The sequence below is a fragment of the Centropristis striata genome, chromosome 17 (assembly GCF_030273125.1).
Source record: "Centropristis striata isolate RG_2023a ecotype Rhode Island chromosome 17, C.striata_1.0, whole genome shotgun sequence".
NCBI lineage: Eukaryota > Metazoa > Chordata > Actinopteri > Perciformes > Serranidae > Centropristis > Centropristis striata.
This window is the reverse complement of record NC_081533.1, coordinates 11456590-11474969: the sequence shown is the minus strand read 5'-3', so window position 1 is coordinate 11474969 and position 18380 is coordinate 11456590. Positions and strand designations below refer to the sequence as shown.

General features: G+C 34.9%; 1 protein-coding gene and 1 long non-coding RNA gene across 4 annotated transcripts in view; one reads left to right on the top strand and one right to left on the bottom strand.

Moving 5' to 3' along the window:
• LOC131989444 (uncharacterized) overlaps positions 1-9214 on the top strand; it is a 26508-nt gene extending 17294 nt beyond the window's left edge. The window contains exon 3 of the long non-coding RNA XR_009395952.1: positions 8349-9214. This is a non-coding gene — a long non-coding RNA (uncharacterized LOC131989444). The remainder of the gene's footprint in view (positions 1-8348) is intronic.
• The window catches only part of LOC131989437 (uncharacterized), a 27472-nt gene continuing 14212 nt past the window's right edge, over positions 5121-18380 (bottom strand). For all 3 annotated transcript variants that reach the window (XM_059354656.1, XM_059354657.1, XM_059354655.1), the window contains 12 exons: positions 18260-18337; positions 16761-16820; positions 16581-16646; positions 14656-14727; positions 12092-12169; positions 11876-11929; positions 11647-11679; positions 8909-8986; positions 8780-8819; positions 8636-8681; positions 6867-7281; positions 5121-5817 (listed from right to left, as the gene is read on the bottom strand). In XM_059354656.1, the coding sequence (XP_059210639.1) occupies positions 5338-5817; positions 6867-7281; positions 8636-8681; positions 8780-8819; positions 8909-8986; positions 11647-11679; positions 11876-11929; positions 12092-12169; positions 14656-14727; positions 16581-16646; positions 16761-16820; positions 18260-18337 (1500 nt within the window). In that variant the 3' untranslated portion in view covers positions 5121-5337. The remainder of the gene's footprint in view (positions 5818-6866; positions 7282-8635; positions 8682-8779; positions 8820-8908; positions 8987-11646; positions 11680-11875; positions 11930-12091; positions 12170-14655; positions 14728-16580; positions 16647-16760; positions 16821-18259; positions 18338-18380) is intronic.

The window sequence follows — 18380 nt, the reverse complement described above, 5'->3', positions numbered from 1 at the left end:
AATAAGGGCCAGCGCTTCCTTCTCTAACGTTGAATAGTTCAGGTGGTATGAATTTAACTTTTTCGAGAAGTAATACAGGGGTTTATCAATTCCCCCCTCCTCTTGCAACACTGCCCCTGCGCCCACTTGGCTGGCATCTGTCTGGATCTTAAACAGCTCATTCAAACATGGTGCAGCCAGGACTGGAGCCGTGCACATATGCATGTATAATAGAAAGCCCTGGGGCTGTGTGTTGCTAATGTGTGGCATAGGCCTGAAGCTCTATGAAATCAGCACAATCATGGCTAGAATGGTGAACAATTCAAAAATGTCTTGTGTGCAGAAAATCTTATTTTTCTGATAAATATATATATTTTTTTTAAATTGGAATGAAATGGAGTTTATATGTACAACAATTTCCAAGTGCCCATGGGTGTCATCAATATCTTGAAAAAAAAAATTGGGTCTCACAACTATTCACATTTTTACAACCTCTACGTACAGCCTCTCCTGCCCTCTTCTCTCTGCTCTGTGTAAACAGCCTGCAGTTCTGTCTGATTTTTAATGAATTTTTTTTTCTTCCACGTGACCATTCATCTGTGTCGCTGAGTAGTGCAGAATTTATTGTTCTTAACAGGAAAAAGTTATTCCAAGCGTTTTATTTTTGGCCATGTTTCCCAACCTCAAATTTCAACTATAACGCCTGTTTTACAGTTTCTGTTAAGAAGGTTTCCTGTTTAATTTAAGCTGTTAAATTTGCTTCTCTTATTGGCAAAACTTACAGGCGCATCTCAATAAATTAGAATATGATGGAAAAGTCCATTTCCAGTAGTTCAAGTCAAACAGACCCAACCAAGTATTGAGTCATATAGATGGACATACTTTTCAGAGGCCAACATTTCCATATTAAACATACTTTTAAAAATTGGTATTTTGTAATATTACATTTTTAAACTGAATTTTAGGTCTTTAAATGATTTAATGATTTAAGATTAAATGTAAGCCATAATCATTATAATTAGAAGAAATTCAATAAATTAAGACCAGAAATGTTTCATTCTTTGTGTAATGGATCTATATAATGTGTTATTTCCACCTTTGAATTGAATTACTGACATAAATACATAAATACATTTTTCTTTATTTATTGAGGTGCACCTGTACATGTTACCAACCACTGGTTGAAGGTCCTGCAACCATTTTAAATCAGTATGTTAATGTTGGTGCCTGTGGAATTTCTCTCTAACCTCATTTGACTTGCTTGCTGAGCGTTGGTTGCAAGATAACCACAGACACAAAAATCTTGCACTGCTTGTTGATCTACAGACAGCAGATTTATCTGCGGGTGTCTTGGCCACCTGTCAACAGTTTCCTGGCTTACTTATCTTTTCACAAAAACAGGTGGACATGGAATTCATACATTGAAGCAAATAAATGTGCGACAGTTGGCTGAGAGTATACAGCTCAACAGTAGTTGTCACAGCGAAACAACACATCGTAGACATATAATACAGAACCTTTTTCACGCCCTTGTCGTTCGTTGACTTTTGTGAAGAGTAAATAAATTACTTTACCACATCCGTGCTGTCAAGGACAAGATATGTTTACTCAGGCACAGCGAGGCTCCAGACAGGTTATGGAGACGTCACCAGCCAATGTGGACATGGAAAGAATAAAAAGGCCAGGCTGATATATAAAGCAGTTGCACTGGTAAACATGATTGACTTAGTTCGGCTTTGTCTTTTTCTATATTTACATTTTTCTCAATATAAACTTTATTTATGAACATTTTCTTTTCAGTGTCAAGTTGCTAAATGCACTCTGCTTTACTCTGTTGTTTATGACTCAAGACAATTATACAATTTCCTGTATATAGCGCTATTTTTATGACTAAAACTAAATCTATAAGTAGACTTCATATCAGGTGAAACTTTGTCTGTTTTTAAGAAACAGACAAAGTTTTTTTTTACTTCTTGAACAAAGGCTATTGGAATGGAGGAAACATTGTGGCTTTTGGTAAAACACTGGTTTGGCAAGGCTATGAAACAAGCCGGGCCAGATTCCTTTTTGCGTTTCTCAATCAAGGAAATCTTTTCATTACAGGAAAAAGCACATGTGACCGACGATTGTGACGTTTAGTTTCCAGAAAACTCAAAATATTTATAGCTTCTTCAGTGTTAACCGCAAATAGACTTTACCGTATTGAGTCGCCCAGGGATATTTCCGACCGCCAAAGTATAATAGGTAACCCATTCCAAGCCATTATTTGTGTGGTTTTTCCTTCGTGTACATACATTAGTTGTAAAATACACAACTATCAGTCAAGTGGGAGGTTTCACTCTGTCAAAACTGAAGGTCAAGTTATGATCAAAAATGATATTAAATGGATCAGGTTTTCCTCATCTCTGCATTCCCACTGGTACTTTTATTATAAATTCTTTATGCATGTTATTCAGTTCTGGTGGTTTAGTTGTAAAAAGAAAAGTTAGGAGTACCTCACAAAACATTACATCTCTGTCTGTCACTGTAACTACTGTATTGACCTATTGTTCGATATATAATATGGACATGATAGTTTTTCTCTGGACTCGAAATTTTGTTGTTTACATGCGTGTTTGTTTACATCAACATTTTCACCAGTTACATTGCTTCTTTCCCTTCATGTCAGTCAGCCTGCTCTCTGCGGGCTCGACACGAGCCAGCTGAAGCATAGTGAGTGTGTTACTTGAAGCTAAGTTTTCGATGTACAATTCCGGAAAGTTCGGTGGAATAAATGCACTTCCTCTTATAGGAGCCACGCCACTCTTATGGTGGATGTTTTGTAATGCAGATGTTTTGTGCTTTTTTGTGTTGTGTTTAAAATTATGCTGCAAATATTTGACAGGCAGTAGGAATTCATTAAAAAAAACTATTTCATAAACAGCCATTCCAGCTGTTTATATATTATTTATAACCTCAAATAATACTTAATATTTATCTCAGTGTAATTTTTTGTCAACAGAGCCAGAGAGTCTATTTTATTTGTTTTGATTGTAGTCTTTTTATTTATGTTTTATTTATCTAGGATATTTTAGTATTTCTTTGAAGTTCATTGCTGTGGAAAAGGATGTACTTTGATTATTATGCTCTAATATCATATCAGCGGCATAAAATGGTTCAATGATACAATCGTTTATCGTGATTTGCGATTTACGAGCCCTGATTTATGTTACAAGGTAATTTAAATGCTATTATAAAAGCACAGGGGATATCAAATAATATTTCTTTATAGTATGTTGAAAAAAATGGAAACACAGGTGCCTTCAATTATTTGCTTTAAAAAAGAAATCAAGAAAACAGATTTTTTTTCACTGCATTTATTTTCACAGGTCACACCTGGAAGTTAAACTCTAACCCTTTTGACTTTAGGATACCTGTAATGCTCAGTACATACACTGCAAAAACCAACTGGCAAAAAATAAGAAATAACTAGAATGAAGCAAATACATGCTTGAAACAAGTAAAGTTATCTGCCAGTGCAGTGAGTAAATTTTTCTTGGTAAGAATTGTTTAAATAAGTAAAAAATATCTATTCACTGGAAAAACCAATGATGTCTTAAAATAAATCCAAATATACTTATTTTGAGCAATTGTGGCTTGAAAAGCCCAACCGTAACATTAAAATAAGCCAGAAATACTTGAAACGAGCATGTTTTGGTGGGTAGAAAATGCTTTTGAAATATCATTCAAACTACTTGCAACTAAAACTCTCAACTGGAACCAATATTTTAGGTAAAAACTCACCATATTCAACAGTTGAATAGCTTAAAAAGCAAAAAAAAGCTCACAATGCAAATCCTAAAAACAAGTCTTTAAACAATAAGATAATTAAATAAGCACATTATAATACAAATAATTAAATAAGCACATAAAGCTATGGTCAGTGGGTAAATTATACGCAAAACAATATAATTAAGATACTATTGCTAGATATAAGAAAATACTTGGTAAGCGTCATGTTTTTTGCAGTGTATAATACAGACATCTGCACAAGGTTAATATTACCCAACAAGCCAGATCTTATTGCAACTTATACCAAACCTCGCAATGTATTTTGTGAGCCGTAATCTGACATGGTTCAAGAAGCATGAAGGCAATAAACTCACATAGTTCTATTCATCCTGAGATGTGTGGAAATAGCCTCACAGATTGGGTCTAATTTTTCAAGGCATGACACAGCAGCCAAAAAATGCACATAAACATACTTATCAATCCAACAAGATTCATAATAAAAAAACAGACAGGAACATAGGCCACTGTCACCTCCACAGTTTTAACAGATTCTGATTATATCTGTAGTGTGTTTGAAGTCATTTGCAGTGTCAGAATAGATCTTGATCTCACAACAATGGTAGCTGGCATTGTCCATACTGGGCAAAAAGAGTTGTCTTATTAAAGAGGTTTCAATGTTTGTTAAATCAAGGAGGAATTTTCCAAAGTTTTCGTGACTTAGCCAGAAACAATCCATGGACTTTTTTTAAACGTAAATCCCCTTTTAAACAATCCAGCAAACCCAAAACTTTATGGGCAAGTGAGTATTGATTGTACACTTAAAAATGTGAACCTCCCAGTTTTTTTTAGCCCATGTATTCCTGTTCAGGATCTTCTATACAAGTTCAGAAAGTGTCATGGCTTGCACTGGGTAGAGGGTACGCTGAAACTGTCACCAACCAGTTGACCTGTCCAATCTTTTGTTCGAGTTGCTCAACTTTTCTGAAACTCATTGAAAGAAAAGCATGCATGCTTGACAAAGAATGGGCTCAGTCTTTTTTTCTTTTTCTTTTTTTAGAAAACTTCCTCATTCATCAGGTGTGGTTGTTGTTCCATTACCTTTCAGGTACCCGATACTTCTTTTGGATCCTTGCCACACAGGCTGTAGCCTGATACACTTTGAGATCTTGACCATCCGCCATTCCAGAGGTTGTTTACAATTACACTGGAAAGAGGCATTTAGTGCCTGAAAGACAGGGTTGTTAACATTTTTCAGTCCTTCATGCGTGCATCACTCTCTAAGCACAAGGTGATCACGTCTCATGCACTACAACGAATCCTGCTTAAATGTTTGGTATTGTGCTTCTACCTTATACAACAGAAAAGCAGGGTTTGTTTTTTTTTTTTCTTTATTTAAAACAGGCTAGATATATACATAGGAACCACTTTTATTGTGAAGAAAATAACATTAGTTCAACATAGCAAACAATGTGCTACTTAAATTTAAAATTAATACAACTAATAAATATTTAAAATACATTTTACTTCAGAACAGCTCTTTGGAGTAATAACAAGGTGATTGTTTTTGGTTTTCTAACCACCGTCACTTCATTCTTCCAACTCGATGAGTTTCTTCAGATCAGACTTCAGCAGCTCTTCGTCCTCCTCCTCCTCGACCTCCACCTCTATCCCATCCATGGTTTTCTGCAGCTGTTCCTTGATGCGGTTCAGCTCCAGCAGCCCGTCCTGCAGGTCCTTGCAAACTTCTCGAATCTTAGCAGCAAAGTCTGTCTTTGCTCCCTTTCGGAGCTCTATGGAATCCTTTGCCAGGAAAAAGACGTCGAGAGCCAGGAAGAGCCCCGACATGACCCCGGTGGTGACGCTCATCACCTGGGCTGCTTTTGCAGCACCTCCTGCTACACCGAGGACCTGAACGGTATTAATCAGGCTCTCTGTGTTGATCACTAAAGCCTTGCCGGCCCGGCCGCCCTCCTTCATCACGTGTTTGACGTTCTGGTTAAGGTGCTTCTTTGCTATGCTCTCAGCATACTGCTCGAAGTCCCATTCTTCAAGTGTCTCCATTCCTTCCTATTGGGTTGATAAGAAATGTTACATTACTATTATATCCCATAGCTTTTTTAAAATCCAATATTTTTATTAACCCATTGAGGCCTAAAATGCCTGTAAAACCTCGATCTTAAAACCCCCTAAAACCTGAAGTTTTTCTTGAAATTCAACAGAAGTGTCAACGCTTCTACTAAATAATAGTTTTTTCAGCCTCTGTAGCAGATAGAAATGAAATTAAAAAATTATTTGAGAGCTTATACAAATACTACAAAACGACGTATCCACTTTACAGGCTTCAATGGGTTAAAACTGCAGATCGGGAGTACTGGGGGAAAAAGGGTGGAGAACTAATCTTAGTTGTGTGGTTGTCAATTTATTTAGCACCTTTGCCAGGAATATCACAATGCAGATTATAATCTTCAAATTGCTTGCCTAAATTTGATTTGGCAAACAGGTGGATAAATAGTTGGCACTAGATTGAAAAAAACAAGATTCCAGTGTGTAATTAAGAGGGAGAGGCCAAAGTGTCAATTGTCTCCAAAAGTCATTAGCCGACACTTTGAAGATGTTCGTGACACAATATTTCAGCTCAGACAAAAGACTAGTCACATTTTAAAAACGGGGCGTTAAACACATTTTTAAACATGAGTAAAGTTATTTTAGCAGTAGGTTTCCAAGATATTACAGGTGCATCTCAATAAATTGGAATATCATAGAAAAGTTTATTTATGTCAGTAATTAAATTCAAAAAGTGGAAATAACACATTATATAGATCCATTACACACAGAATGAAACATGTCATGTCTTTATTTAATTTCTTCTAATTATAATGATGATGGCTTACATTTAATGAAGACATAAAATTCAGTGTCTCAAAAAAATTGAATATTACAAAAGACCAATTTTAAAAAGTATGTTTAATGTGGAAATGTTGGCCTCTGAAAAGTTTGTCCATCTATATGACTCAATACTTGGTTAGGGCTGTTTGACTTGAACTACTGGAAATGGACGTTTCCATCTTATTCTAATTTATTGAGATGCACCTGTAAATGATCTTCTCTCTTCTTACCTGCAAAAAATCCAGGCAGTCCTTGATGTCCTTCATCTCATCCTCATAGTCTTGGATCATCTTCTCCACCTTCTTGCGGTCCGTCTTCGAATGAACCGTGTCAGTGATGTTGGCTGAAGCCGAGGCCAGCCCGCCCGCCGTAGCCACACCGATGCCTACAGCTGTGACGATGAGCGATGCTCCTGCCGTGAAGGGCGCCAAAACAAGGCCGGTGATGGTGGTGATGGACCCCGCCACGCTGGCCACCCCACCGCCAACACTGGCCGTGACTGTTTTCTTATGAAAATGATCTGCTGCGTCGGCCAAAGCCAGCAGCTCCAGGATTCGCTGCTGGAGCGATCCGCCGCGCTGGTTGAAAAAGCGGACAAAAAGTCGAGCAGCCATGAAGACACGATCGGCTGCTTGTTCCACCACTCTGAGACAAGGAAACGAGAGAGTTACAGGAGAGACTGGATTGTTCTGAAACTTTAAAAAGAACAACCTGGACACTTGAATTTTAATCAAGAAACTATAAGTGTAGCATCATGCCGTCATACTTTTCCTAAAGGTTAATTGTAGGGTCGCTAGTTTTTTCACCAAACATATTTAATAGTTCACCAACAAGGTTAATGCTTCGGTGTTGTGCGTAAAGTGCCTGCTGCAAAGATTACCCAATGAAAAAAATAACTCTAGAGGTGGGGGGAAAAATTGATAAAGCATAGTAATGCGATATTTTATGTGGCAATATTATATCGATTCATGGCCACCAAGTATCGATATTTAGCGTTCTGAAAGCCGGCGGACCGGCAGTATTTTGGTTTTTTTCTAACTCACTTTTAGAAATTCACCAGAGACACTAGAATCATATTATACAATAAGCTCTAAGGAATCTATAGGCATGTACATCGGGATATCGTGTCGGGAAATTGTTGAAATAACCCTGCAAAGTAAGGCTTTTTTTATGTTTCATTCCAAAAAAATTCAGAGTTGTGAAGCTTAAACTTAAGGAAAGTTTGAGAAAATGCTGCAGTTGTTGTCGTCCATACATGTTTGATACCAGTTAAAGTTCAGTTTGACTGAATACTTTGTTGGTCAGTCTGTGGGATTGACTCTCATTGTGGAAGTATCGTGATAACATCGTATCATGGGGCCTCTGCTGATTCACACCTCTACAGTTTACCTATCGGGCATTTTTAAAACTAATCGGTCAATATTCTTATTAGTTAGTTCTGCAGAGAGTAACAGTTCAACCTTACTTGTAAAAACAAGCAGAAAATAACTATTTTGTTCTGTAAAAATATCGACATTGTAAATATTAAACTCTCAAATATACATCGCTGTGGATAAAATCGGGAATGTTTTGTTTTAAAAAAGGACCAGTGTGTAGGATTTAGGGGCATCTATTGGTATACACTAATGAAAATATAATATTACATTTCTGCAAGCTTGAAACCAAAAATCTTGGTTTCGTTCTGAGAATGGGCCATTCTTATCTTTATACAGAGTGGGTCCTCTTCCAGGGAGCCCGCCATGTTTCTACAGTAGCCCAGAACGAACAAACTAACCACTGGCTCCAGAGAGGAGCCCTTTGCCGTTGTCTAAAGGAGACGGTTTTTCTCTGACAGGCTTGAAGAGGGACAGGTGAGCGGAGGGATACTCAGTTACTTGCAAGCTGCAACTTCACCATTAGATGTCAGTAAGTCCTATACATTAAACCTTAAATAGGAGAGAGAGGGAGAGATTTTTTTTCTGTTAATATTGATCCATCGTCCAATACATGTGCTACTCACTCTTCAGGTTCATCGTTCTGGTTGGCCTCATTCCACTCTTCCCAGCCTAAACACACAGGAAATACATTATTATAAGTTCCAGTATAGTTGAGCAATTAGCAGGATCACCAATAAATCAACAAAACATTGTTAAATCAAACTTACCTTCGACTGTTTTCCACCACGCTAAGAGACCTTCCTCATCCTGAAAGTGGACAATTTGAAACTCAAAACTATTCTGTATGTACACAGAAATTAATATTTAAAAAAAATAGAGATAAAAAAGACGCTTACGTCTAGAGGGTCCAGTTCGGTTCCTTCACTGGGTACTGGTACTTCAGCCATCTGTAGCGTCTGAACTTCCACCACTTCCTACAACAGAAAAATAAGTAAACTGAATAAATCTTGTCCAAAACTGTTGGATGGTGCCAATTATACACAGTCAATAAATCCTATTATGCTGCCATACACTGAAACCTTTCACCCTGCTGTGTCCTTTATTCTCATTTCAACCAGAGATGCAAATTGGTTCTAATTTGTATGCCAACACAAAAATTACATCTTTATTGTCAAATAGAAAATTCTTACTTTAAATCTTTTTTTTTTTATAATACAAACAAAATTATTTACTATGCTGTGCTGAACATTTAAGTTGCATTTTAAAAATGTTGCAGGCTGTAGTAAAGCCAATTTTAATTATTTTTTCAATACCGTTTGGTACTTTATTTACTGTTCAACAATGCACTTGTTATGTTTTAAAAATCTTCTAGACAATACCCAGTAATTGTAGTGGAGTAGAAGTACAAAGTAGCATGTAATTAAAACACTATATCATATGATTCATAGTTCTTAACATGTTGAAATATTTTTCCTTTTTAACATTACACAATCCATTGGTGGCATACACAAGCAGTGACTCCACATTGGAAGTTACCAGCACAGATGCCAAATGTGTTTTTAGATCAGGTGTTTAAAAAAGCTAAACGCCTAAAGCAAAGAGACGCAATGGCACAACCGCCTAAAACCAACACGCTATTCCGGCCTGAGGAATTAAGCCTCAGCCCTTCTCAAATAGCAGGTATTAAAAGTTGGTTTCATTTACACGAGTCCAGCTACGATTAGGTGGAACATATTGTTGGATGTTGGATTACTCTACTGGCTGTAGTTTAATGTCCTGTAAAAAACGTAACTGGGTGTTAAACCTTCATTTTGAATCATATCTTTTTTGAGGTTTTTCAATTAAAAAATATCTATATTTGTCTCCATGGATTAAGTTAAGCAGATGTAGATTTTGCCACTGCAGTAACAACAGTGAACAGTGTGCTGCTGAATGTGAGCTTTTGAAACAAGGTAATGCCATTACTAAACTGTTTTTTTTTAGGGGGGGAAAGCTATTCTCTCCTATAATAATATGGGGGTTTTCTGCCTTTTTTGTGATAAAAAGTATCAACAGACTATAATAGGGCCATTGAAAATAAGTCAGTTTTTTATTTTATTTTTTTAGATTTAGATATCCCATAATATGGGTTTTTTCTGTCATATATATATATATATATATTTTTATTTTTTTTTCCTGTCATTTTTGGAATGATTATACCAGAGGTGGCTTCTGGAGGGGGGTTAGCTATTTTTGTACAAACTATACTACTACTTGTATCAATAGACCATAATTGACCAATTTTAAACATTTTTAGGCATTTTAAAATTTGAGCATTTTTGACAAAAATCGACATACTATAGTATAACCTCTTTTGAGGGAGTCATTTTCAGACATCCTATAATATGGTGTTATTATGCTCTAATATGTATCAAAACAGTATACCATACCCATTAAAAACCCATCAAACCTGCAACGTCATTTCACGTTACTACATAAGAATGTTGCCCGGGAGTTTCCAAAAGGCAATGAACTTTGCAAGCACAAGGTTAAAGTGTTAAAATGTCAAACGGAGCAATATTATGAATTTGGGCCATTTTTTAAAAATGTTATGACTTTTTTCAGAATTTTTTTTTTACATCATATAATATGGTGTTTGTCTCATATTTTTAGACATATTTTACTGTTACCATGATCAATGTGCTATTCCACAGCGTTTTAAGGCCTTTCTGGATAAAGGACTTTTTTCCAATATTCCATACTGTTTTTATACTACACTATGGCATTTTTTCAGTGTGTCATAAAAACAAATGTTAGTGTAGTATGCCATAAAAACATCCTAAAATAAAAGTTGCAGTATAGTATTATAATAAAAATGTCATCATATAAATAACAATTTCTATTTTTGCAAACAATATATAGAGCTAAAAATAAATACATTTCTTTGCGGTCCATCCATATAATCTGAGCCATTTGTACTTTAAAAACTTTCAGTAAAGAGTTCATTGGAAGCTCAGAGGTGTTATCGTGACAGAGCGTTTCTCTGCTCTTGCCAACAGGTGAATTCTTTGGCAAGATGTCCCATGTCTCTGTTCATTTCCTGTAAAAACCACAGGCTGCTATGTGATGACGGGGTTAAAATAGGACAAAATATACATGTGAGCATTTCTTTTCTTCTAATGAATTATAAGAATTAATTTCAAAGACCTATTAATTAAATGTATTCTAATGAAAGGGGCAAAGGGCCGTGTTACATGGGCAAACAAAGTCTTCCCTTTAACCTCACACACTTTATAGACATAACCCTGCCTGGTTTATTAAAGGCTCCTGGAGCACATGAGTGTCATTTTATTTACATACCTTTTGTAATGCCACTGTGCAAACTGATTTGCATGCGAGGATGTGTTTGCCTCACATGAACCAAGTGTCATTTGCACTGTGGGAAAAAATGGCTAGAAAGCAACTCAGCTGTGGTTCATTTTCTACACTGCAAATTGATTTTCTTCACCACTTATGACTGCTCTGAGACTGTATAATGTGTCTTTTTTGGGGGTTTTCATTTTTTTTATTCTATTAAAATTGCTCCTATTTTTTTTATTTGCTTTTATATGTTATGTTAGGTGTGTTTGTGTTCAGGTGTGTTACACCTGCTCACCTGGGGCGGTGCTTGGGCATCGGATGAGGAGTCCTGCAGAGCAAAAAAACACCCAAAATAAATTAGAAATAATAATTTAAAAAAAAATCACTATGAGATTATGATAACAAAAACATTCATATTTGAATATAGACCCTGGTATTAAAAAAATAAAAACAAAAACATAAATCATTTTAATGTGATAACTTGTAATAAAAACATGAGTATGATGATTTAAGCTTATTATTACCTTTGTTCCGGACCCAAACAATGCAGTGGGCAGAATCCGCTTTATTCTGAAAGTCTAAAGAAGAATTACAGTGCATAAATATTCTTGCATCATCTAATCAAATTCTAATAAAAGTACAACTAATAATTATCTTGACAGTATAGCCAGCCATCTTTCATCACATGTTAAATTGACGTCATTTGAATGTAACCCGATCCAAGTCCCTGTTTTACATACCATGGTTCTTTTCTTTGGCGGAGCTGTTGGCTGGCTTCTCACCTCGCAGGTGGGGTCGACATCAGTGTACCAGATAGACTGCAGAGAGGTTCACGTTAGTTCTTTAGAGATTATAAACACACGATGGCTGCAAAAGGGCCTCACATGGAATAAATCACAGTTAACCCTGCAGCCTATAATACAGTTCTCATTCTGTGTATAGTTTGTGAAGATCATTTGCACTTTGTTCATTTGCACAAAATATATTTCATATCATTTGCACTTTGGAGACGATGCGTTTCTTTCTATTTGTGTTTAGTTTCTTAAGATTGTTTCCAGTATCTGTTACAATGTTTGCACTAGTTGTTTATCACCAATTATGATAATATATCCATCTGAAAAAAGCTACTTTTGATAGTAAATAAAGTATTGAAATTAACCTTTTGTTTGGAAAAAAACTGCTGGGAAAAATACTATAATAAATGGTGATATAACTTGCGAAGGAAAGGTTCGATCCAGACCAAGGTTTATTTTGAAGTCAAACATTTTACTACAACTTTTTAATTAAAAACATAAAATCGCGGTTCTGTTTGAGTTCACAGTAAAAAAACAACAACAAAAAACTAGACTACTACATGTATCAACAGACCATAATACGGACATTTTTAGGCATTTTAAAATTTGACCATTTTAAAGTTAAATTGACATACTATAGTATGACTTTTTTGTTTGAGTGGATCATTTTTGGACATCCCATAATATGGTGTTTTTGTCATTTTGGGCCATATTATGCTGTAATATGTATCAACACACTATAATTAACCCATTTTTAGCATTTTAAAATTTGGTCATTTTCGAGTTAAATCGACGTGACTTGACTTTTTTGTTACAACGTACTCATTTGTTGTTCATGTCATAAATCAGGCACTGAACCAAAAGTAGCTTTTTCCCCAGAGATGACATAATAACATTTCAGAACTTCTTTTTGGACACATCCACTTTGCATATAAATAAATAAAGTATATAAATTAACCTTTTTTTGGTATGAAAAAAATCGGTATGGAAAAATACTGTTTGAGTCCACAGTAAAAAAAAACAACTTTTTAACAAAAGCTTTTTAAAAAATAAATCTTATATCAGACAAATTACATGTAAAAATTTGGATTTTAAATGAGCCAGAGCAAAACTAAAGGTTCTGCTGAATAAAATGTGTTGCACCTGCTGAGTGCGATGATAAGGTCCAAATCACACAATAAATACAGAAGTCAGGCACCCCCAAAAATGCTCTTTTAGGTATTTAAAGGTTAAGATCACATCAAGTGTTAATACGGCTGCAAACTGATGCTTTATGCACAGACCCTGAAACAGCTAAACAGGTTTAGTTTACATGATTAATGGGGCATAAGATGTATTGCATTTAACTCAGATCACAACAATGAGTCCTTTATTGTTATTTATTTTTCTAGCGACATAACCTTAGATGAGATAGCTTGTCTAATTCTCTAACACTTCAGCCGTCTGACTCATGTCCAATAGATAAACAACCTGCTAAAACAAACGATCACTGTGTCCTTGTGGTTAGTTTGCACGTCACATGCTTCTTTGTCAACAGATGCTTTGTGTTTTTCTGGCTTGACAGCATGTTTTCATTGTTACTTCCGAGGAATCAGCTGCTCCTTGCAGCAGCAAGCACACAATAGTAAGAGTAAAATAATCAGCTGCTATTAATGTAATAGCTGTTTTTAAGATGCACCAGCTGGAGATCATGTTCACTTAATGAGTCCCTCTGAACCCCAACAAGCCGTTTCTGGCTGATTTTTGCTCTTTTTACCTTTTACTCACTGTGGCCTTGTATTTCACTGCAATATATAAAAATATACATAAAATTGCTGCAGAAAGTGCTGCAGCTCTATGGAATCAGCACAATCATGGCTAGAAGTTGGAACAACTCAAACATGTCTTTAGTGCAGAATAACAGTTATAATGACATGAATCATAAAAAAAGAAAAAAAAGTTGAATTTCTCAGATATATATATATATATATATATAAACAACATTTTTGCAAGTGTCATGGATATTGTTAAAATGAAGAACTGTGTCTCCACATGTTATACATATTGAACTATTTACATTTTTCCAGCCTCTCCCCTCAGCTCTGTGTAAACAGATTTTCAGTGAATATTTGTCACGTGACCGTTCGTCTCAGCAGAATCAATCATGGCTTCACAGTGTCTCTGAGGAGCAGAATTTAATGTTTTTAACAGGATCTAGTTATTACAAACACTTTATTTTTTGGAGACATTTTAAATGAGACCTGTAGAATAAAGTGATTTTGACAGAAATTTAACAATTTTAAGCTTCGTCTTGGTTACTTTTTCGAACGGTAACTGTTGTATGATACGTTCGAGGACTGTTGGAAAGTTCAAATCCTGATGATTTTGCCTGTTTTTACAGTTTCCTTCTACAACAAACAGTGCATTTATTGACAATCTTCTAAAGAAAACATAAGTTTCAATCCTGCCAGCAGAGTGGTGGGGTTCAGACAAACAAATTGGGAGACAATAAGAAGCATTTAATGTCTTACGTGTCTCTCGATGGTGCTGTCGTCTATACTGTCAGAGCTGGAGGACTGATCGCTGTGGAGAGCTCGGTTTTCCTAATAAAACATGAGAAATGGATGGAAGAGAAATGATAGTTTAGAGCAGCAGTCATATGTAGCCGTGACATCAGACGATGCTTCAAATATGAGTGTTGGTGCAAAGAAACTACAAATCCTCAAAATGAAATGCTTCGCTACACAACTTCAACCACAGCAGCAGAGAAGATCGATACAATCACCACAGATTCAAGAGTAGTGGCACTAATTTAGTATCCGACCAAATGTGAAATATGGTCACAATCTTACTTTCTGTTCCTGAGTCATATCGTTGAATAACGGCCAGAAAATTGTTTATGCAAAATGTAGTGATATTAAAGTGAAGTTAACCTCTTTTCATTTTATCCTATCAGACATTTGGTCATTAATTCTTCAGTTATGGCCAAAAACATGTTGTGTGAGGTCACAAAGGCCTATTTAAAAGTGTATTTGTGTGAGCTAAAAATTGGCGTTTATGACAATTTGGAAGAAATTTCAAAAGAGCGAATAAGTAAATAATAAGGTGAAATTAAAGGATATAATTACATTTTTAAAAATTAGTAAAATACAGGAAAAAAAGTAATTTATGGGGAAAATAAATACTACATATGCATATATTAATCTGTACAGAAAAAATGTATATGGATATATTTTAATATTTGTCTGAATGGTTAAATTTTTTATTATTTGATTTATTTCTATTTAAATGTCTACACTTTCTAGTTATTTTCTTATTTTATTTCCTCTTTTTTTCTTCTTCATTCTTTTCCTTTATTTTCCTCTACTGTTTTTTTACTTTATTTATTTTATTAGAATTATAACATAAGTGGAAATGGTTAAAGTTTTCTTTTATATGTTATGTTTGTCTTAATGGTTAATTTATTTATTCAATTATTAATTTCTCTTTAAATGTCTACACTTTCTAGTTATTTATTTCCTCTTTTTTATTTTTTTTACTTTGTGGACTTCTACCGTTTTTACTTTTACAGATTTATTTTTATTATAATGGAACTCCTATGAAATTTCCCCAAAAGTTGTTTGGAAAGAAATTTCAACAAAAAGTAAATAATGACATTAAAATAAGGGATATTATTTTAAATGTTATTTAAAAAAAATGAATAAAATACAGAAAAAAATGAATTTTAGGGGTGGAAAAATACTTCTTGATAATACATTAATGTGTACTGATAAATATAAAAATAAATGAAAATATTTAAATATCTATACTTTCTAGTTATTTATTTCCTTCTTTTTTTCCTTTTTTTAAAAACTTATTTCAGAAATACTGCACTTTTATTTATTTGTATTTTATCAGCTCACTTTCATTGTAAAATTTTATATTTGAATGTGTTGAATTTTATTTTTTTATCCTAAATATTTTATCTGTTCGTTTTCAGTCTTAAAGTTTTATATTTGAATGTAATTTTATATATGTGTCTTTCTAATGTTTTTAATGTTTTGTGTAAAGCACTTTTAATTGCCATGTTGTTGAAAGGTGCTTTACAAATAAACTCGCCTTTCCGTCTACAGTTTTTACTTTTTCAGATTTTTTATTTATTTAAAAGGAACTCCTATAAAATTCCCCTCACGTTGTTTCCGTAATGTTGTGTTACTAGAATGGGACGGACTGACGGTACATGATCCATATCAGCAGTTTCAGCAACCAAACAGCATATATATCATGATCAACGTGTTGTTTCATGCAACTAACTGTCACGTCTCTCATGAACATCAGAGGAATGAAGACATCCAACAGGCTTCATCCATCTTGATAAACAAATGATGAATGCATCTGGCTAAGCTCTGAAATCTTTTCTCCATTCCTTCAAAAAAAAAAAAAAAAAAAAAAAAAAAAACCCACTGCCAACCTGTACCTGCGTCATCGAAGAGGAAGTTGGATTAGGTACAGCCGAGTCCGTCTGACATTCCTCGCCTGGAATCTGTGTTGAGTGGATAAAAACATGATCAACCAGCTTGTGTTTGTCTATCAAAAATACCACAGAGCTCTGGAACTCAACATGCCATTATAATTATCCTGATCTTGTTTACGGTACCTGTGTGTTCGACCTGAAGGGGTTAACTTTCTGCATCATCCCTTTGAACTTCCCGGGGTTCTAAAATAAACACACAAGCTTTAAAGTTAGTATTATTCATAACATTTTGCTAACCTTTCTGTTAGGTTGCAGGTCAAATTGACCCATTTAAAAAAAAAAAAAATTTGGAAAAAAAAATTAAAGTCATGTCAAACAATTTTAATTTTCTATGTAGGTCTTTTCAATGTACATTAAAAAGTTTTAATGTGCATTTTTTAATGAAAAACAAGTGAATTATCCTCATTGAACTTGATCTCTGAGAGGTAAAGAACCCCATATGCACTAAAGTTAATATTGAAATATCAACAATGTTTTTTGGGAAGTTTCTGACACTTTTGGATAAGTAAAAATGCTTCGGGTCAAAATGACCCACGAACATTATTGTTGTGTCATATTTAACACTCCTGTTATGATCGTTTCTCAGGCACAACAGCAGCTGTAAAAACAGTCTCACTACACCTGTGTAGAGATGGAAAATAAAAAGATTAAAAGGAGACTCTTTGGCACCACCTTGTGGCGGCAGCAAGAACAACACATAAGTCATTTTGGCTTACTAGTATGTTTTTCTAAGTGTTTTTAAGAATGAACTGCTGATTCAAACATTGTTATACAGGCCAATAAGAACACACACACTTAGAAATACGTTGAAACGTGTGTTTTCTTTGAAAAATTGCCCAAAATACACTGTTTATCATAGAAAGAAACTATAAAAATGGGCATTATCGTCAGAATTTTCTGTCAAAATCACTTTATTCTACATGTCTCATTTAAAACGTCTCCAAAAAATAAAATGTTTGTAATAACTAGATCCTGTTAAAAACATTAAATTCTGCTCCTCAGAGACACTGTGAAGCCATGATTGATTCTGCTGAGACGAACGGTCACGTGACAAATATTAACTGAAAATCTGTTTACACAGAGCTGAGAGGAGAGGACAGGAGAGGTTGGAAACATGTAAATATATGTATAGCATGTGGAGACACTATTTTATTTTTCTAATATTCAGGACACTTGTGGGCACTTGGAAAAGTGTTTATATATATATATATTCTATTTTATTCCAATTCTCCAAAAGTAATTCAACATGAATTTTTCTTTTTTTATGATTTATGTCATTATAACTGTGTTATTCTGCACAAAGACATGTTTGAGTTGTTCCCACTTCTAGTCATGATTGTGCTGATTCCATAGAGCTGCAGGACTTAGAGATTATACATATATATATATTATATATTGCAGGCCACAGTGAGTGGAATGTAAAAAATGCAAAAATTGCCTTAAAAATCCCTATTATATCTGATTTTCAGTGAATATTTGTCACGTGACCGTTCGTCTCAGCAGAATCAATCATGGCTTTGTGTCTCTGAGGAGCAGAATTTAATGTTTTTAACAGGATCTAGTTATTACAAACACTTTCTTTTTTGCGATGTTTTAAATGAGACATGACTGCATAGATCTACCTGCTTCTCCGGCACGTTGTTATTGTCTGCTAAGCTCCCACTGCTGGAGGAGAGGTCACTGTGTAGAGGCTGGGTGTCCTAGAGAGAACAAGAACAATCTGAGGATGTGAAGAAACTGGCG